Source organism: Acipenser ruthenus, chromosome 14, assembly GCF_902713425.1.
Source record: "Acipenser ruthenus chromosome 14, fAciRut3.2 maternal haplotype, whole genome shotgun sequence".
Lineage (NCBI taxonomy): Eukaryota > Metazoa > Chordata > Actinopteri > Acipenseriformes > Acipenseridae > Acipenser > Acipenser ruthenus.
In genome coordinates, this window is record NC_081202.1 from 35,730,854 (window position 1) to 35,752,069 (window position 21,216).

The 21,216-nt window shown below is 40.4% G+C and overlaps 2 protein-coding genes across 3 annotated transcripts in view; one reads left to right on the forward strand and one right to left on the reverse strand.

Moving 5' to 3' along the window:
- Positions 1-6,778: 6,778 nt before the first annotated feature.
- Positions 6,779-17,843, reverse strand: wee2 (WEE2 oocyte meiosis inhibiting kinase). 2 transcript variants are annotated; one of them, XM_058986466.1, is made up of 12 exons: positions 17,688-17,843; positions 16,690-17,033; positions 15,378-15,580; positions 14,839-14,887; positions 13,397-13,566; positions 12,870-12,991; positions 11,850-11,996; positions 10,647-10,760; positions 9,906-9,991; positions 9,479-9,649; positions 8,834-8,979; positions 6,779-7,376 (listed from the first exon to the last, which is right to left on the reverse strand). In XM_058986466.1, the coding sequence occupies exons 1-12, from the start codon at positions 17,743-17,745 to the stop codon at positions 7,214-7,216; spliced, it is 1,773 nt and encodes a 590-aa protein (XP_058842449.1). In that variant the 5' UTR covers positions 17,746-17,843; the 3' UTR covers positions 6,779-7,213. The 2 variants fall into 2 exon arrangements, with proteins under 2 accessions (XP_058842449.1, XP_058842450.1); XM_058986467.1 differs by having other exon boundaries at positions 16,690-17,062; positions 17,688-17,735.
- Positions 17,844-17,928: 85 nt separating this feature from the next.
- The window catches only part of LOC117420034 (DENN domain-containing protein 11-like), a 37,072-nt gene continuing 33,784 nt past the window's right edge, over positions 17,929-21,216 (forward strand). Inside the window, exon 1 of the mRNA XM_058986468.1 lies at positions 17,929-18,824. Within this exon, the coding sequence (XP_058842451.1) occupies positions 18,425-18,824 (400 nt within the window). The 5' untranslated portion in view covers positions 17,929-18,424. The remainder of the gene's footprint in view (positions 18,825-21,216) is intronic.

The following is a 21,216-nucleotide window of genomic DNA, read 5'->3' on the forward strand; positions in this document are numbered from 1 at the left end:
ACGTACTGAATTTTACAATACAAAAAGTATAGTATTCAAGTACACCGGTCAAATATTATGGTTAGATTTTCACCCGAGAATACTTTCAGAATAATTCTTTTTTTTGTGAATATAAACTGGTGGGAAGTGATGGACAGTAGACTGCAGTTTAGTAAACTGGGGTTATTCGCTAGATGTGATACGTCATCGTATAAGTAAAATCGCATACATTTGTAAAGGAAAATCAGGTTAAAGAGTGGAAACGGTCTGTCACACTATTCTTCTAGCGTATTTCAGTTTTCGATGCGAATCATTTTAGCTCCGCCCACAACGTCATCACGTCGGCCAGTTTTGTCCGCTAGAAATTGATTTGAATGGAAACCCAATTTTAGGTTGATTATGCGCATTACTTTTGACGAATTTAAAATGCGCATAAGACGTTATTCGCTTCGATATCTCAATGGAAACATAGCCACACATTTAGGCAAAAAAAAAAAACTAAATTAGCAGCGAGCAATCCTTTCCTTAAAATCTCCAAAATTGAAAGAAGAGAGAGAGAGAGGGTTTAGGTCGGCCAGGGTGTCCTCGGCTCACTGCGCACCCGCGACCCCTGTAGTCTGGCCGGGCGCCTGCGTGCTTGCCTGTAAGCTGCCTGAGAGCTGTGTTGTCCTCCGACGCTGTAGCTCTTGGGTGGCTGCATGGCGAGTCAGCAGTGTGAAAAAAAGCGGTCTGCTGACGGCACACGCTTCGGAGGACAAAGTGCAGTGTTTGAGCTAGGCCACGCCATTGCGCCAATGCCCCCCTGAAAAAAAATGTCCCGCTGAAATTCTCTTAACGCGCTCGTGTGTCCCCCTTCCCCGACCAGACGCAATACCAATACGCAGTAAATTAATGCATTTTGTATTACCATGACATGTCTGACGGCTAATCTTTTTTACTTGTTTGTTTACACTTGCGTTTTCATAATTAAAGTCCCGTGCCATTATTCTCCAGTACAGTACAGTAGAATGCGCTCACACCCGCCCTGGTTACAATCAGTTTCACAGTAAAGCCTGGACGACAACATCAGGCTTGTTAACAACATGGACCGACGCAAATATAACCTTGTATCCCTGTTACACCCGACTGTTACTTCTGGAAGAATAAGTAATAAGCTTCGGCTGTGACTGTTGAAATGTAGGCTATTATAGTTGTGCTTAAAAATACTGTGTGCAGAAGATTTGTGAAACGAAAACCGCATAATTGATTAAAAAAAAAAAAAGTAGCCTACTGGTAACGTTATAAAATATGTGTAATTTGTCTTTTCTATGACAAAAATTCTAAAATTCAGGGCCAAAATAATTCTGTATGTGTTAAGCCCCAACTGTCTCTTGGCCATTTCGCCAATAGGCCTATAAAGGGCATGATGACATTATATATATATATACAGACATGCTCAAATTTGTTGGTACCCTTACAGCTCATTGAAATAATGCTTCATTCCTCCTGAAAAGTGATGAAATTAAAAGCTATTTTATCATGGTTACTTGCATGCCTTTGGTATGTCATACAATAAAGCAAAGAAGCTGTGAAAAGAGATGAATTATTGCTTATTCTACAAATATATTCTAAAATGGCCTGGACACATTTGTTGGTACCCCTTAGAAAAGATAATAAATAATTGGATTATAGTGATATTTCAAACTAATTAGTTTCTTTAATTAGTATCACACATGTCTCCAATCTTGTAATCAGTCATTCAGCCTATTTAAATGGAGAAAAGTAGTCACTGTGCTGTTTGGTATCATTGTGTGCACCACACTGAACATGGACCAGAGAAAGCAAAGGAGAGAGTTGTCTGAGGAGATCAGAAAGAAAATAATAGACAAGCATGGTAAAGGCAAAGGCTACAAGACCATCTCCAAGCAGCTTGATGATCCTGTGACAACAGTTGCAAATATTATTAAGAAGTTTAAGGTCCATGGAACTGTAGCCAACCTCCCTGGGCACGGCCGCAAGAGGAAAATCGACCCCAGATTGAACAGAAGGATAGTGCGAATGGTAGAAAAAGAACCAAGGATAACTGCCAAAGAGATACAAGCTGAACTCCAAGGTGAAGGTACGTCAGTTTCTGATTGCACCATCTGTCGCTTTTTGAGCGAAAGTGGGCTCCATGGAAGAAGACCCAGGAGGACTCCACTTTTGAAAGAAAAACATAAAAAAGCCAGACTGGAATTTGCTAAAATGCATATTGACAAGCCACAATCCTTCTGGGAGAATGTCCTTTGGACAGATGAGTCGAAACTGGAGCTTTTTGGCAAGTCACATCAGCTCTATGTTCACAGATGAAAAAATGAAGCTTTCAAAGAAAAGAACACCATACCTACAGTGAAACATGGAGGAGGCTCTGTTATGTTTTGGTGCTGCTTTGCTGCGCCTGGCACAGGGTGCCTTGAATCTGTGCAGGGCACAATGAAATCTCAAGACTATCAAGGCATTCTGGAGTGAAACGTACTGCCCAGTGTCAGAAAGCTCTGTCTCAGTCGCAGGTCATGGGTCCTCCAACAGGATAATGACCCAAAACACACAGCTAAAAGCACCCAAGAATGGATAAGAACAAAACATTGGACTATTCTGAAGTGGCCTTCTATGAGTCCTGATCTGAATCCTATCGAACATCTATGGAAAGAGCTGAAACTTGCAGTCTGGAGAAGGCACCCATCAAACCTGAGACAGCTGGAGCAGTTTGCTCAGGAAGAGTGGGCCAAACTACCTGCAGAAGTCTCATTGAGAGCTACAGAAAACGTTTGATTGCAGTGATTGCCTCTAAAGGTTGTGCAACAAAATATTAGGTTAGCAGTCCCATCATTTTTGTCCATGCCATTTTCATTTGTTTTATTATTTACAATATTATGTTGAATAAAAAATCAAAAGCAAAGTCTGATTTCTATTAAATATGGAATAAACAATGGTGGATGCCAATTACTTTTGTCAGTTTCAAGTTATTTCAGAGAAAATTGTGCATTCTTCGTTTTTTGTGGAGGGGTACCAACAAATTTTAGCACGTCTGTGTATATATATATATATATATATATATATATATATATATATATATATATATATATATATAATACTGTATGTGATTTTATACAGCACTGTATATTTGCCTACAATACAGCTTGATGAGAAAACACCACTGGAATCGGAATAAAGGTAAGTAGCATTTTCTAAACCATATAATTATGTGCAGTATTAAAATAAGTTAAAAATATAGCAAATCCACAAAACCAACGAAATACATACTGTGTATATTTGACATTTTATTTTTAGTGTTCCTGTGTACCACCGGCCAACGTTTAACCTTGAAAAAAATTAAATACAGTACCGTACCTGAAGCAGATCACGTTAATCACATCAACAACACCAACGTGTGTTGTAAAAATAAAGGAACAATTGTTTTGAAAACTGTCCAGAATATTTACTTGGGGGCCAAGAATGAAAAATGTCAAGAAAAAAATGCAATTTTTGATATGGAAATTGTCAAAATAAAGGGGAAGCTGGAAGGTAAGAATTTACCAGTCAGGACAATGGCATTTAAATACTACTATTATTAAACTGTATCTATTGGTAATGTTTTATTCTAGCGGTTTTCAAACGGGGGTACGCGAGAAAAATTCTGAAACGGCGGACAACGCATTTTATTTAGTACCACTTGCCAATGTATTGCAAACTTTTGCCATGTAATCAACGTTTAATCGCTAACACCAGACTGATGTGCTGTGACACAGCGTTCAATGCATACATGACTAATTTACATATGTACGTTTTAAATAAGCCATGTTTAAATGTTATATAAACAGCTGGGCAGTTACTGCAGTCTGTCTTTGGGATAAAAAAATACGTATTTAAAAAAAATAAAAGCCTAGTCTTTAACTCATTTTATTTCCTGTGTGCATTCGTGTCTCCACATCGATATTTATTTTTTTCAACCCAATTAATTTATTGTAATTTAAGTACTGCTGGTTCATTTCAAAATACAGAATGTATGGCCAATCAGAAACCGAAGTATTGTTATGCGGTCTAGTTTGACAGCCGTTATGTCTGGTGTGAGAGTCAGATCTTTTAGCTTTCAATCCAGTGAAAAAATATGGATTGTTGTACATTACTACTAGCAAAGGGCGATCAAGACGAAATACCGTTAGAGATTAAAAACGCCAAAAATGTCTTGCAACTGAAGCGCTCTCCAATTTCCCTGCCATCATCAGTGATTTGTGAACAAGCAGGGACATCCATCACACTGATACTAGGTAAGTGTTTTATTATTATTTTTAATTAGCATCAGTACTCTACATTTTACTCACCAATAATTTAAAAATGTCAATATGTTTTCGTAATGAGGTCAGCTGTAGAGATGCGTGGATAGTGAACTTTTCTTTGCCTTCTTTTCTGTAATTTCATTATCAATAAAAATACATGATTGCCATTTGCTATCATGGAATAGTCCTATGTCATTTCTGAGTGATTGAGGCAAGCACGGAGGGGTCGTTGATTTTAATTAATTAATATTTACAATAAAATGACGTTGATGTTTCCAACAACTAGAAATCGGTTTGAGGGATTTTTTTTTTTATTTTATCCAAAAGTAAATATTTTTTCTGTTATAATACTGTAACTTTTATAATTGTATCCATCACACACTCCAAGGCTTGTGCATTTTGTTGTATCATGTTATTGTACAGACCTTTTTTCTGTTTTCATTTTATGACTCTCAGATAGGGGTATGTAGTGAACTACATTTTTTGGAAAGGGGTATGCATCTTAAAGAAATTGAAAACCCCTGTTCTAATGTGATTTGGTACAATGAATATCCTCTACTCAGTGATCCTCTACACATTTCCTAATATTTTCCCCAGAAGTGACAGTTAGTTTTCTAGAGACACCTTGGTTGTATCTACAGCTTTACAGTTTTATTTTTCGTTCTTCAGAAACAAAAAGGTCTATAAACGCTGTTGGCATATTTAAAAATAAGAAATGGTGGTTGGTTCTGAATCAAACATATTGACCCCCTCACATTAACCCTCAGTCCAAGTCCTGGAGAAAACACTGAGCATGTGTTCGTCTTCACCGCAGAATTTTTTTTTTTTTTTTTTTTTTTTAAAACCAAATATATAAATAAAAGTGGCAATGACTGTATAAAAATGTATTTGCATGTTCTGAGTTTAAGTTTCCAGGAGGTTCCAATGCCACCACTAGTTTCACTTTAAATGTACATTGTAGCCCTTTCTTGGAAATCTGTTAAAAATAAGGTGGTCTTCACCGTAATGTTTTGTTCTATAGAAGTTTGACTGGCCAAATAACTTATCAGACTTGTTAAGCAGCTGGTTTCATAGAATCATATTGGCACTAATCTTTGACCAGCTTACCTAACCTATGGCAACATTGGGTAACCCTAGTCCCTTAATAGTTAGTGTTAAACACAAACACCGCTGAAACACAGGGCAGAAACTTCAGTACACAATGCATTGCGTATTCTGGATCAAGCAACTAGTTTTGTGTAAAACAAATAATTAAATGGAGCACATGTGAGGTACAGATTCACATTCTCATATCACACAGGGAAGGCTGTATTTATAATGCTAGGGTTTGCGAGTATAAACAAAATCAAGCAAATACAGGTTTGTCATTGAATTCATTACATTTTGTATTTGTAAAATTACAATAAAAAAAAAGAACAAATTTGATGTACTAGATAGATGGCCACTGCCCTGGTGGAAGGCTGTATTTGTAATAAGAGGGTCTACAAAGTGTAGACAAAACCACGTTAGTACAAAGTACAGGAAGTGCTGCACAGCACTGGGACTGCAGTTGAAAGGAATGCAAAATGTAAAGTTTCCCCCCCTTGCTTCATGCCACAGCACAACCACCATCTCTTAAATGGACAGTTCCTTGTTTTAAAAAAAACTTAAAAGTAGTGTTTCCTGCAGCAGGACATACAGCCATCACAGCTATTGTTTTTGCTTTCAGACAGCAACATCTCTATTTAAAAAAAAAATAAAGGTTTATGGCAATACAAGATACAAAGCTGTGGATTTAGTCATAGCTGTGCGCTCCTCACATTAACAATTCCAGTTAACAGTAAGTAACACAAATCACCAAAAACTATAGTACATCCCAGTCGGAAATAAAATCGGTCATACATTGCTAGCAAAATTATCCAAGACACAAAACAACAAATGTGGGAATTTTAAAATATGCAAATTGGAGCCTTGATGGATAAGTTGCATATTCAATTTACAGAAATAATTTCTACTTTAAATGCACACAACAATAAATAGAAAACACACCAAATAGTGCAATTAACCCGTCCGTGCTCAAAACAACTTAAATGAAATTATAAAATCCTTGTGCCTAATCAGTGCGCCAACATTTTTAGCAAATACACAATCAAAAGACACCCTAGTTTGTGTATACATTCAGGTTCAGTTAAATGTGAATGAAATGTCTGCAAATTAACACAACCCCCCCCCCCCCCCCCCCCCCACAAATTCATTCATAGTGACATGGCTTGTGTGAAAGGCCTTGGATACAGTAATTAGCAAGTTGTTATACAAGTTCTCTATTTGACCGCTGTGCCTTGACACCACTCACAAGCTCTAATGCAGTGCACAGATTAATACACTAGTAGGAAAATTTAACAGGAATGGGTCCAACTGGTTTCCCCAACCCAAACTTCAAATCCAATATGCAGTTGGTATAAGAGGTTAGTTGGCTTGGCACAAGTGTCACATGGGGTAAAGCAGCAAGTATTGAGAAATCGTACTTTAAAATATTTAAAACTTTATTTACACAAGGACATGTAAAAATATATCTAAAAGCAATTAGTTAAAATGTTATTAAAAAAAAAAAGTATAGATTTTAACCACCACAAGACACTGCTCCTCAATGCTAATGTTTCTGCACATCAGTTTCCAGTTAGATTTCCTTAGAAACATCTCGGCATAAAGGCAACAGGTCATGCGAGTCATAGATTACTGTGGCAAGAACCAACACACAAACATATATCCCCATTCATTTTGCATAGGCGGTTTGATCACCCACTTACAGCATGCTCCAGACAACAACAGCACATTTGTGGTTGACAATACTTTGTCCCCCCCCACCCCAGGCAATGTAAACTGCCATTACATGCATTGCCAGCCAAGTGTTCAGTTTAAGAGAAAGATGGTCTTGCGCAATAGAATCTCATTAGCAAGAGTCAGTATCCAACACAGTTAAAACTCATGGAACGGGAAGCCTTTCCACCAATGAGGCGTCTACCTCCCTGGCGAGGGGCGGAGTCATGCTGCCGATTGGCGTGCCGAATGTAGCGGGGGTCTTTAGGAGGGGATGAGGCAGCTAGACGTGCTTCTTTCAGTTCCCTTGAGAAAGAATGGAGAGGGCAAGTGAGATATACACCGGTGAGCAATGCTGCATCGCCATACATTACGATCCTGTGAGCACATGTTTCATTCATACAGGGAGTAAAGAATTGAAATGAATGGAGAGTCAACAAGCTCCACCACTACTGCTGCCCCCTACCCCGTGTGTTACATCTGTCTTGGGCCTATCAAGTTCCTTTCTGATGAAACGGGTTAAGAAAAAAAAAAACCAAAGTGTACATCATGGGCGATAATTTAAATTACAATCTAAATACTATACTGTTCCATTGTGGAAAATTGTTACAGTATTCCATTATGCAAATTAGGGCTGTCAATTAAATCGCAGTTAACTTCTGCAATTAACGTACATTAAACTGCATTCCTGTGTCTGTCCCTCTTAGCATACCGGAATTAACGCATTCCAGGATTGAATGAGTTGTCAAAGAGTTCCAGTATCACAGAAGTGCATCTAGTCTGCTGTATTCACCTGTGTGCTAAACATGCTTTCACTTCAAAACACACTTCCTAGTAGTAGTTCTGCTACAGACAATACAACAAATGAAACATGTCATTTTTGACACAGCACAGAAATTCAGGATCGCTGCAAACCCATGAATCAAGCCAAGCACGATGCTATAACCAGCGCTGTTGCAAAGTCGATAGCTACTAATTGCAGACCCATTAACATTGTTTTATTTGCTTTGTTCTATTTCAAAATACACATTTTACACAATATAATTTCCAATTATGGAGGACATAGCCATTACTCTGAATGCATGCTTCTCTGTAGGCAAGTTGAGAGAATTTAATTTAAAAATGGCAATGCAAAATACTACTTTGAGTAAAGGAAACTGATTTTAAATGCAGTGAGGAGTGTAATAAACTGACTCCATTGTGATTTAGCAGTTGGTTCAAACAATTTAACAACAATGCTGGATTGTAAATAAACATAAAAACTATAAAAGGAGGGTCCAACAAATAGGATCCAGAAATAGGAAAACAGGGTTTTTATGCTGGGTTGTTTTTTGGATGATAATGACATCATTAATAACTTAAATGAGATGGATGCAGTGATTGTATCAATTAAATGTGATTAAAACTTTTTTTTTTTTTTTTTTTTTAAATTGCTTGACAGCCCTAATGCAAATACATGCTCAATTAATTAATATATCTTATGAAAACCCCCAAAAAAGTAAAATGCTGGAAAGCCAACCAAGAGCTCCCCCGGTGGAAGTAATAATATTAGCAGGCCCCTTTAAGGGATTGCAGCCCTGTGCAATTATGATGAATTATTATTTCTTAGCAGACGCCCTTATCCAGGGCGACTTACAATTGTTACAAGATATCACATTATTTTTTACATACCCATTTATACAGTTGGGTTTTTACTGGAGCAAATCTAGGTAAAGCTATCAAGACTGGCTTTTGCCCCTCCAAGCTGTAGGAAAGCTACGCACCTCTCCAGCATGGCTGTCCTGAACTTCTCCACTTTGAGCTCCTCGAGGAGCTGGGCGGCAGTCTTCCCAGTCCCTCTCCTCAGGACTGGGTGCCGACACAGCCCCGAGGCAGAGGGCCGGAGAGACACATCCGAGTGGATCAGCATCTGGGGGGGGGGGGGGGGGGGAAATAAATAAAATAAAAATATTCAAGTGGGGGTTAAGCATGATCAGGACCCACAAAATGAACCCTTCATGAAGTCCTCTTTGAAAACCTAAACATATATTATGGTTTTTGGAAGCATTAAACTGCCCTTTCATGAAAAACCCTCCAATTCAGTAAATTAACCAACATCTGAATGAAATGACATTACCACTCCATTTTAAAAATGTCACTTGGCCATTTCTCCCCTATATCAATTAAAACAAGAAGGATTTCAGCTGTTCCAAGACATATTGCAAGCCACAAGCTCCTTACTGCAGTCTGGCATAACTGCTCAAGAAATTAACATTGATTTGTAGTGCTGAAGGCCTACTACGACCCCCTGTGACCTATTATGAACCTACATCAATAACATTTGTGTTGCTCGATACTTTCATCCAAAAAATTTAACAGTTTGGCAAAGCAAAGATCCTTCAGCAATGGATTAAGATGCCCTCCCTTACCTTCAGCAGGTTGTGCAATTCCATGGAGAGTTCCTGGGGGATTGTGGGAAGGCTTCCCCGACGCAGCTGGTGCCACTCCTCCCCGTTCTTGGGTAGAGACTCTGCACCGGCTGCTAGTATGACCGTCAGACCAAGGGCAAAGATATCCGCTTTGTGGAGGTGCGAGTAATCCTTGGAGAGGAAGGGCAAGTACGATTTTAAACCAGCGATTAGATTACAACGGGAGGAGTCGGGTCCCCACCCCCCTGGCAAGAACACATTAAGTCTGTGGATAACACAGCAAATATGAAGTCTGCATCATAAAGGTCTGTCAATTACAGACCTTTATTGAACAATAAAACATTAAACCAAATAGTGTCCAAACTGACCAAGACCAAATAAGTGCACCAAATGTGAGAAATCAACCTTTGACCAATTTAACAATTACCTCCTGCAGAATCTCACTGGCTAGAAAGCGGATGTCTCCCTCCTCCACATGGGGGCTGGTGGTGGAGGCAACATGACCCAGATCACCTGAAGGGAAATAAATATATTTTATACTTTGAAATATGTTGCATTTGAAATATTTGCACATCCTTAAATTAACAAAATGAGAACCACAAGATTAGCACAATAGAAAAAAGGGGGAACCGGGGCTCCCGAGTGGCGCATCTAGTAAAAGCACTCGCTAGAGTGCAGGATGCGCTCTATAGCCTGGACGTCGCCGGTTTGAGTCCAGGCTATTCCACAGCCGACCGTGGACAGGAGCTCCCAGGGGGCGGCGCTCAATTGGCCGAGCGTCGCCCGGGGGGAGGGAGGGTTAGGTCGGCCTGGGTGTCCTCGGCTCACCGTGCAGCAGCGACCCCTGTAGTCTGGCCAGGCGCCTGCGGGCTTGCCTGTAAGCTGCCTAGAGCTGCGTTGTCCTCCGACGCTGTAGCTCTGAGGCGGCTGCACGGTGAGTTCGCTGTGTGTAAAGAAGTGGGCAGCTGACGGCACACGCGTCTGAGGACAGCGTGTGTTCATCTTCGCCCCTCCAGAGTCAGCGCAGGGGTGGTAGCGGTGAGCCTAAAAAATAATTGGGCATTTCAAATTGGGGAGAAAATAAAAACTAATTGGCAACGACAAATTAAAAAAAAAAAAAAAGTGGGGGAACCAAGCCAATAAGTTGATTTTAAAACCTGGCGCTCACCAATTTTATAAACCACATCTGTAGCATAGTCCTCACTATCTTCCTCTTCACTCTCACCGTCCTCCCCTCGAAGGTGTGATGTTGGCACGGCCCGTCGGCACACAAATATATTACCTGTGAGCAACAGAGGTTTATTTATTTTTTTTTTTCCCCACCCCTCACATGAGATGCAATTATTTATTGATTCATTCATTAACTGTCTTTAGAGCCTCACGAACACTACCCAGTAACACATGCTTGACTTGACTATAGGTCCTCCGTTTGTATTTGTAGTGAAGAGAAATGCCAGAATCTAAAATTATTAAATGTCTTCTTGCTTTAATATAAATACAGTAGAAGCCCAGGGGTTACTAACACCAAAACTTACCAGTCTACCAAACCCCCTCTTTCAACCGGATATGCAATCACTTAATCATGCGTGCCATGCAACCAGATAGGCGCTCCTACATAAGCGGCGTGCTGGTCATGAAGGCAAAATTACTGTACCAAAATGTATTCAGAAAGGCGAGGCAGATTTCAAATCAAGTGCCGTTTTAAAACAAAGCACTGGTTCCCCCCCCCCCCAAACCCAAACCCAAACCCAAACCCAAACCCCAACGGAGGCTGAATGACTGAATTTAGTGTTTGCTTGCTTATAAACCAATGTTTAAATCTGTTTTAGCTACAGTTATGATGTTAATGGCAACTTCAAATTAAGAATTTTTCCATTTATTAGTACTGTTTTAAAGACTTTTGAACCGTAACAATGAATATTGCATTACTGTGCTGTATCCTTGTATTTGCCAGATTGAGGGTGTAGATAGCAGGTGTACACATTTATTAAAACCATTGAATAAATTAACCAAGTTAAAGGCATTTCAGACTTACGAACAATCTCAATTCAAGGGGTTCGTAATTCTGAGATTGTACTGTAGTTCAAATTCTCAATGCATAATTCATGTATAATATGAACATGTTGAGTTTATTTGTGTGTATTTATTTACGTGTCTACAGATTTTCTCCAGTGGTTATAGAATGCTGTTCAATGCATTGGTTGTTCGTTACTTGTCCAATATTTGGTTAAGAATTGTTAGTTTTTAAAATTTAACCCTCAAACTTTCTTCAAAGCTTCTCCTCCAAATGGGCCAACCTATTAGCACAGCTACAGACAGAAGTGCCTTCGGTGTCTAGGATAGACAAAACAGCCCCAGCCCTGCTCCTCACTGGGTTTGATGTCCAGATGCACCAGGTGTGAGCTGTGGATGTATTTCAGCCCCATGGACACTTGCAGGAGAATTTCCTTCAACTCAGGTTCCTGGAAGAAGCGCCCCTTGACAGCATTCCCAGCAATGGCGTCCTGAAGACTTCCACCTGATGGAAGCAGCAGATAAAACAATGAGGTCAAGGGAGGCCATCTTCCAGCTGAGCTGTTCATTGCACTTAGGCAGCAAGATCTCAACCTTGTCCTCCAAGGAAATGTATTTTAGGTTGGAGGACAATATGGGATTGGGAGTGTCATAACTAAGCAGAGACAGCACAACATTTGATACAAATAACTTGACATTTAAAAAAGATTTTAAAAAAAATCAGACCATGCCAGGATTAATACAGATTGACTATTGTGTTAATTTACTGGAGATTAAATAAAATAACGAAGACAACCTTTTACAGCAAGACCTGTCCTTGAAAACCCCCAAACAAAAAAACAAAACAAAAAATATCTATTAATTTACATCTGGTGGAGGCTGTGTGGTTCAGTGGTTAAAGGACTTGTAATCAGGAGGTCCCCGGTTCAAATCCCAGCTCACGGACTCATTGTCTGACCCTGAGCAAGTCACTTAACCTCCTTGTGCACTGTCTTTTGGGCGAGACATTGTTGTAAGTGACTCTGCAGCTGATGCATAGTTCACACACCCTAGTCTAAGTCACCTTGGATAAAGGCATCTGCTAAATAAACTAAAATTTATATAAATGCATTTTAGTGCAATATGGGTCTGTCCATTTAGCATGCTGAAGTACTGATACAGGTTAACTTGACCAGTATTCCGCAGATCAGTCACAAGGAATAGAAGCAGGCAAGTATTATCCTTGATACTAATAACTACTGATAAATTCCCAGGAAATAACACAAGGCTGTAGCTACATCACGTAGAAAACATGAAACAAAAAGGTAAAATGCTAGAAGGGGAAACGGTCTGATAAAGGCAGATGCAGTACATCACTGGATGATCATGAGTGCCTTACCATTGCAGTACTCATTCTGGATGAGCATGTGGTCCTCTTCTGCCCAGGCGGAGTAATAGCGTACAACATGGGGGTGATGCCCCAGGACAGCATGGGCATACACCTCCCTCAGTGCCAGCTGCCTGCAAGGAGGGTGAGGAGAGAAAGTTTGGTAGCGTACAAAAAAAAAAAAAAAAACCAGACTAGTCATTCCTTTCAAAAGGAGTTATCAAGTAAATGGTCAATTGGTATTTTTTAAAAAAAAAAAAATGTCTAGGGGTAGAAAAGGGAGGTCAAAAAGGGCATTTGTGAAAGCTTCAGAAGACCTCACCATGTGTACAACCTACCCAGGAACCACTGCTAAATTACATCTTGTTGGTTTATTAACCACAAAATGGAAGAAACGAATGATTCAAGTTAATTACAGCAACTACAAAACAGTACACTTCCACACACAGCAATCTAACCGACTAGTTGCAAGGTGTTTCACAGGCAGTCAACAGTTATGTTCCTCCAAAACATTCCATGCAAGCAGAAACCTCACTCACTCATCTGTGGAGCCAGCCAGGGGTCTCTTTGATCGTTTGATGGCATAAAGACAGCCATCCAGCCTCTTCACACACTTGTAGACGGCCCCAAACTCGCCCGCCCCGATCCTCTCCAGCTCCAGGAACTCAGTCTCATATCGAGACACCATGTTCTCATGGAGTGCAAACCGCTGAGTTGAAAGAGCAAGAGAAGGTTCAGCACACAGTATAAACACCTGGAACCATCTAAATCAGAACTGATGGGGGGGTTTAGACTACCACTGCTGTCTACTACAAGTTTGAGCAACACTGTATAGCACAGGAGGGTGCATCGTGGGATACCACCACCCACAGGGAGAGTTGTGAGGCACAAGGTGAAGTTAAATGGCAATATCACACAACGACACACCCTGGACTGACATTGCAGTACAATGGAAAAGCCATAAACTACTGACAAACCCGTTTACGAGAGAAAGTTGTCCAGCTAGTCACAGCTTGGAAGACCCTTACCATTGTATGATACAGTAACTTTACGGAAACACTGCAGAGCAGTAAAATACTGTTTATCGCAATTAAGATAGGAAGATTGAAAAACTTGGCAGTACATGATTACAGGTACTTCCCCCAATTACAATTCTTGTTGGCCAACAGAAGCATTCAGAAAAAGAAACACATGTGCACTCGAATTTGAAATACTTCTTTTAAGTGTTTAAACCAGGGCTCAAGTTCTTGTACATGGGGTGTACAACTCCGGTCCTCAAGGATTATTCCTCAAGTTATCAATATAATGAACAGATCAATTCCTGATTAGAGGTGTAATTGGTTAAATTAAGCAATTCAATTGTAGCCAAAAAAATTCACACTCACTGCCACACACATTTTTGTATTTCATTTTAAAACATGACATCTGGTAGTAAATTAAATGAGTTTGCAAGCCATGCTTTTAGACTGTCTTCCACTGCATTATACAAAACTAGATTTACTTTTCTGTAGATTTTTGTAGCAGCAGCATCAGATGCATGGCTGCATACCTAAACTCAACCTCTGTCAGCATTGTCAATAGAAATGCCACCGAAAGGTCAACACCTCCATGTAGTGGGGAAGACTTGGTTGAATGAAGATGGATAAGATTTTAAAAAGCATTTCAATATATTAATCATTTAATTATTGCGAATGAAGATCAACTCCTCATGATCTGTAGCTTTCATACACAGAATATTTACAGTTTGGCTAGCTCAGTCGGTTTGTTGAATCATCGTGGAGCCAGCACTGCAAATCAACAGCCATCTGTTGAACTCTGAAAGGATTTTTAGTGGCTATTTAAGTCTCCGGTATGAACCCTTTGTATATGGACATGGCTTCAGCACACAGTCGCCACGTTAAGCAAGGCCACAAAACCATATATTCAATCATGTACTGCAGTTACAAGTTATCATGCTTTAGAACTTGTCGAGTTGGATTACCTTAGAAGGCAGAGATACATCTTCCTGGTCAGATCTCTTGTGATCATCTCTAAAGAACATAACACAATTTAGTGAAGAAAAATAATGTGAATTGGACTCAAGTGGTATGTTGCATTATCATTACAGTATTGAAACATTCCAGATAAGCATGCTGTTTCAGCGATTGTCCTCTTCTGCAAGCAGTTCATCCTAGACTTCTTTTGACACCTCAGTGTCGCATGTAAATTCCACTTGTACACATGTTTCTAACTAAATTATAAAAGAGCCTTACTGTCTGGATACGATTACTCGTCTCAATGGTGATCAGGAATCTAAGCACAACCTTGCCTTATTCAAGCTCTTGGAAACCTACATGTGTTGTGGACAGGGAAAGTAAAAGCCAGTTGACCCTCACAAGTAAATACAGACTTAGCCATAAGCTTAAGGTAAATAGGTAATTTCACACATACAGCAGTGAATGACCCAACGAGTCAATAAGTGGAGACCTAGTCTACTCAACCCAAGCATTTGGCTGACGCCCAAGAGAAACAGCACTGTACCTGCCCTCCTCATCTTCATCCTCCATGCTCTTCCTCTTGTGCCGTTCACTGGGTTTCTTAAAGGGCTCAGGAGTGAAGGGGTTAACGTTCACAGATGGTATGCGGGCTGATGGGGCTGGATCTGCCCTGGCAGTAAATCTCAGTAATCGTGGACCACGGCAGAATTTACTGCTGGAGTTAACCCTCGCCTTTGATAACAAGCTCTGGAGGAAGACAATTACTCCGGTACAACCAAATAAATGAGGACGCTGCAGAAATCCCTTCATTTCACCCTTCGTCTTGCAATCGATGACTTAAGTATCGTCTTTTGGAGAGCAAACAGCCATTTTTGTTTAAGTAAAGAAATAAGATACTCAACTACATTATACAAAATTTAAAGCATTTTTATAGTTTAAAAAAACCCCACACAATTCCTAAACACATTTTGGAATGTGAAATTATGCTAAACAAGGTAATTTTGCATCCACTTTTTTTTAATATTGAGCCATCTTTAAACAACCAGTTTTAAAAATATATATATATATATTGCAAAGCAAGATAAATTACCTTAAAGTGAACAAAATTGCGAAAAGATTTGATACACGTGGGGGGAAGAGAAAAGACAATTAGCAGGTTATATTAGTGCTGGGACAAATAACCGAACAATTATTGAACATGTATTTGGATACTAAAATCTGATGTTCATATTCGCTAGCAACAACAAATACCTTGCACTTACTACAGCTCGCCAGAACAGTTTCAAAAATGAAATGAAAAAGAACTCTGTGCGATGAGAGTTTAACATATTAAAAATAAGACAAACGCGAACGCAGCAGCTCTTGGTCCTCTATTTAAAGTTTGAGACCACAAAGTAAAAAAGCCAGATTATGCACACACGCATAGTGATCTCTCTGGAAGGCCATCTGGGTCAAAAACACCTTGTGCTGCTTTAGAGAGCGAGTCAGGCCTACGCAACGTAGTCTTTACTCCTGGGATATATTTCTACTATAACGTGTTACCTATTGTAACGTCTTGCTGTAAAATAAAGGCACACAGGGGCCACAACGTTCTGCCCCTATGCTTTCTTGGCATGCATTCTGAGTAATAAACGGCTTTTATTACTTTTTGAAAACGAACAAATACCCTAACATTTAAATTATGAGCAAATATCCCAACATGAAAATCCTGTGTTCCAGCACTAGGTTATATGGTAGTTCCATTAAAGACAAAACTGTTTCCATAGCAAGTTTCCTTTTTGGCCCCTCAACTGCCTCCCAGTAAATGCAGTAACCCACGCATGCCACTCAGACACCAACCCCCTGCCCAGCCTTACTTTAGGAGTGTTGGGAGAATCACAAAGACGTAGCTTCCTCCAGGTGGCGTAGTGCAAGGGGGTGCCATGGCAGTCACTGGTGGGGGTGCCATGGCAGTCTCTAGTGGGGGTGCGGCTACCTCGTGGTGTGCAGGGGGAGGCAGCCAGCCCCTCCTCCTTCTCAGAGGCCCTGGGAGACTGGCATTCCTTTGTCATCTGCCATCCCGCTTTGGGACTGTTCTCCCTGGAGCTCCAGTCATCCACGCTGCTGTCACAGCTGTCCTCCTCGCCACCACTGGAGAAGCTCAGCTGCTGGATAATACTGCTGCCGAATCGGATGCTGCTCATCTTCTCAGAGTGCAGATCTACAGGGGATAGGAGGGAGCGTCAAGATCTACAGGGTACAGGAAGGAGCATCAAACCAAAGGATAGTCTTCACTTCCCAAAACATCCCCCATACAGGAAACATTTTCATTACTTTACACCTACATTGGCCCAACAAAAAAAAAAAAAATGAGGCCGGCTCTCCCCTTAATGTCGAATGTTGTCATAGGGTTTCCAAGAGCTGCCAGGGTTCTGAATGAACCAGTAAGTGTTACTTAAAGTTTGTTAACATGAGCTCATTTCGACTTCAAGATTTAAAACCAAATGTACATTACATTTGCCGATATTCAGGAACAAAATAAACGTCCTCGTTATTAGAATACGAATTGTCATTAGTTGTCCCAATTTCAATGCCGAATTTAAAGATTTTCGTTTCCTGAGCTCACATTCAAAACACAGTATATTTATTTAAATTACTTTAGCGCATTCTGCTAAAAATAATACACTAACTTTAAAAATGTTTGCATTTAAAAACGACGACATTGTAACTTCTCATTTTGAGAAAAAAGGTGTTTGCAAGTGTTAAACGGCCGGAACACGTTATTAACACTGTGAACCTGTGTTTGCCAAATACATTAAATTACTGTCTTGTTTGTTTTTCCTTGCTTGCTTGCAATTGTTTTAAAACGCCATACCTGCTCTCCCACGCTTCCTCTTTGCATTAAACTTGAATTTCGCGCGAGCTACGCACATTTCAAAGCTCTCTTAAATACCGCCCACTTCGTGTACCGATTGTGCCAACGAATGGTTGACTGATGCATGGCTGATCAATAATTATCACCAGCTGATGAACCTTTGACCTGTCAGAAAATATACAGAAGATGGTGGCAGTAAACTATATCCGGTATAAGCATCCATTAAATTAAAAGGTGTATTTTTTTACCTGAAAATTATCAACATGACAAAGTTATATTACAGAAATAAAAACAAAAAAACGAATATCTATTGCTAGTAATTTTAGCACATTGTTGCAGTCGCCGAAACTGTAACCAAAAAGCAATCCGTGTATTGTATTACTGGTGCAACTTGCAGTGTGTGTTATTTCTTTAATTAAATGTTATTAAAGGTACGAACAAAAAGAGACAATAAATAGAACAAAACACGGTCCATGCAGACCACAGTGTTTAGTTTCAACGGAAGTGAGTGTTCAGCTGACGTGGAAACGATCTATTCTCTCAAGCTGCATCTGGTTTGAGACCAGAGCGGGTACAGACTTGAGCAACAAGGGAAAGTCGTCATTGAAGAAAAGTTGCATCACCAGTCACCATCTCCCAGCTGTTGTTTTTTTGATATGCAGTATTTTGTTGCACTGTGAAACAATTCCAGCAACACATAACACAATCCACTCCTGCACTTGATCCGAGATCGCGCAATGGTGGAGCAGTCGGACCGAGCTCCACTGCTGGAATGTGAGGAGATCCCTGCCGAGACACCGGCACCAGCACCGCCTCCGGAGCGGGGATCCGAATCGAGCCCTGCCAACTGCAGGGCACTGGGAAGTACTGCGCCGGGGACGGGCTGGAGCACGAGCCCCGGAGGTCCAGCTGTATTTTCATCAGCAGCTGTTAGCGGGGATGCAGATTCTGCTGCCAGCACAGAGACTGTGCGAGTGGGGCCGTGCTGGGATGCACACAGTACCGTGAAAGGGGAGTCCAGATTCTCAGGCTGGGAGACGGGAAGCCCAGAAAAGGAGCTGGCGACAAGTGTACCAGAGTGGGAGGAAAAGGACCAAATCGTGGCTGTTTTTGTTATAACATTTGATACCAGATCTGGTAAGAAAATTGCTCTTTATCACAATAAATAACGTGGCATTTTTGTAGAGCAATAGTGGTGTGAAGGTAGACTGGAAAGACAACACGCAGTGTTGGAAGAGTGCTCTGCAGATAATTAAATGTGTCAAAAAAAAAACAAAACTACTGCACATTGCTTCTGTACTGTATGTAGTTGCCAAGACCTGCTGTTGACAGTTTAATTGTGCAGTTCCACATCAGAACAATAAGAAACGGCATACTACTTAGTGGCTTTGTTTAGGCTACTGGGAGATGAAGCACTTGGATGTAATTTAAAAAAAATGTTGTAGTGAAACGTGACTGCCCAGTAGCGAAATACATTTCCAAATACAGTAATGTAATGCAGACGGGTGTAGAAAAGTGAAACTGAAGCGTAAACCCTACCAAGACAATCAAAGAGACTGAATAGCTGTGTTTGTCAGCATTTTCTATGTTTCTTCCATGGGTTTATTCCTTTGCTTTTCATCCACTTTGGATTTGACTGGGAAGAAGAGAGTTCAGCTAGAAGTAATATGAACCCAAATGAAAGGTCCTCTCTGGACACCCACAGGGTTTGTAGCTGGTTCAGGAAACAGCACTTTGCTAACTGCTTTCCAGTGCTGTTCTGGAGGTTACATAAAAGCAAAATTACATTAAAAAAAAATGACGACCTTAAAAAAGTGGATTAAAAAACATGGTTTGGACAAACAAATGCAGAATGCAAAGGGGTTGGGGTCATTTGTTGCATTACCTCACTCTTGACAAAATTCCTAAATATTGTGTTATCCCTGAATAGTCCAAAATAGGCTAATGATTTAATTGACAAGTGCACCAGGGCTGTCAAACTCGGCTCCTGGAGGGCCGCAGTGTCTTCTGGCTTTTCTTCCACCTGAGCTCTCAATTACTTAATTGGTCTAATTGTTTGATTAATTTGAAAAATTTAACGTTTCTATCCTGGCCACATAGTGTGTTATAGGTAGTGTACCTTGAATCAAGTGCATCATTTAAGATCATGATTTTATTACTCCTTTTACCCAATGAATTGTTTTCTGCAATGGTGACTTCCAAAAAATGAACAGCAAACATCCCACCCAGTCATTTTGCGTTGGTAGTAAATAATAGATGATATGTGGGTACCACTGTACTTGTGAGACAGCTTGCCCATTGAAAACTTTTGAAGAGGGGACGATAATCTAGTCGGGGGATACCAAGGTATTTACTTAGCAAAGGGGTCTAAGTGGAGTGAAGCAGCATCTCTCCTTCTCACCTTGCTCTGCTCCAACTCTTTCTCGTTGCCCTGATGCAATTAGGATAGACGTGGAGTTTGAACTCCTGTTGGAAGCTGTTATGCTGCTGCTGCTGCTGCATTTCCTGCCCACGGTTTGTTTTCTAAAGGAGGTGTTTCTGAAGGAGCATGACATCTGCACAGAAGCTTCTCTGGGTTTACCTCAGTAAAACACTGCCTCGCTCCACCAGGCTGAGGTTTGACAGCAACCAACTGAACAAGGGCAAGGATAAAGAGGTTTTGACATGTTTGCATGTGGCTGCTGTAAAGACGTGGGTCTGTAATAGAGGAACAGGTTACTCCTGAAATAACTCGTCAAAAGATTAGATTTTGGCCACTTAACTAACAAGTTTCAGGCAAACTCACAATAATTTATGCAGAGGTAACCACAATCGGAGGCAGCACAGTCGAAGTGTGTGTGTCTGTGTTTTTTAGTTTGGATGTTAATCAGTTTTCTTATTCATCACCCAGAAAGGTTCATACTGTAGTTCAGAACTGTGACAGGTGCATTGTATTATGTCAGACTGAGTGACCTGATTGGTGGCAGTGCTGTACGAACTCAAGGGTACAAGGTTGCAATAACGTTTATTTGTATGGATGTCAAGTTGTTTCTGTAAAATGTATGCCTTCAGAATGGGGGAGGGAGAAACACAACACTACCGAGTGCCTAGGTCGGTGAGCACATCATAGTAAGCACATATCAGGGTTTTTTCTTTTATGACTGCACTATATTATTGTTTGGGGTAGTACAGACCCATTATCATCGCCCATGTTTTAGGTTTTGTAAGAGGACCCTGAATTGCTACTTTAACTACTGGTTTGACAGACTCCAATTAGCAGTAATCATGGACGTCCTAGGTAAGGAAAGGTAGTCCAAATGATTGCTATATCAAGGGCCATGAAACCAAAAGTAAGTGTGTGAGTTTCTTCCATCACTCTCTTGTAGTTTTTAAAGCCCAGACTGCATCCTGATCTACTGAACTGCATTCATTCATTCCAGCCTTGTTTTCCAGAAGCATGATTTTCATGTCGGTTTCTTATTGGTCTCCTTAAGCAAGCGTAAATCAAGTTTGAAAGCTCTAAGCTCTTTTTATTTAATACCAGATTTTG

Bases quoted from the DNA above. Each gene is read 5' to 3' on its own strand.
- wee2 (XM_058986466.1), bottom strand. From the start codon at position 17,745: ATGTGCGTAGCTCGCGCGAAATTCAAGTTTAATGCAAAGAGGAAGCGT. The intron at 17,034-17,687 runs GTATGGCGTTTT...TATCCCCTGTAG, and splicing joins GAGGAAGCGTGGGAGAGCAG to ATCTGCACTCTGAGAAGATG. The intron at 9,992-10,646 runs GTGAGCGCCAGG...ATTTCCCTTCAG, and splicing joins AGATGTGGTTTATAAAATTG to GTGATCTGGGTCATGTTGCC.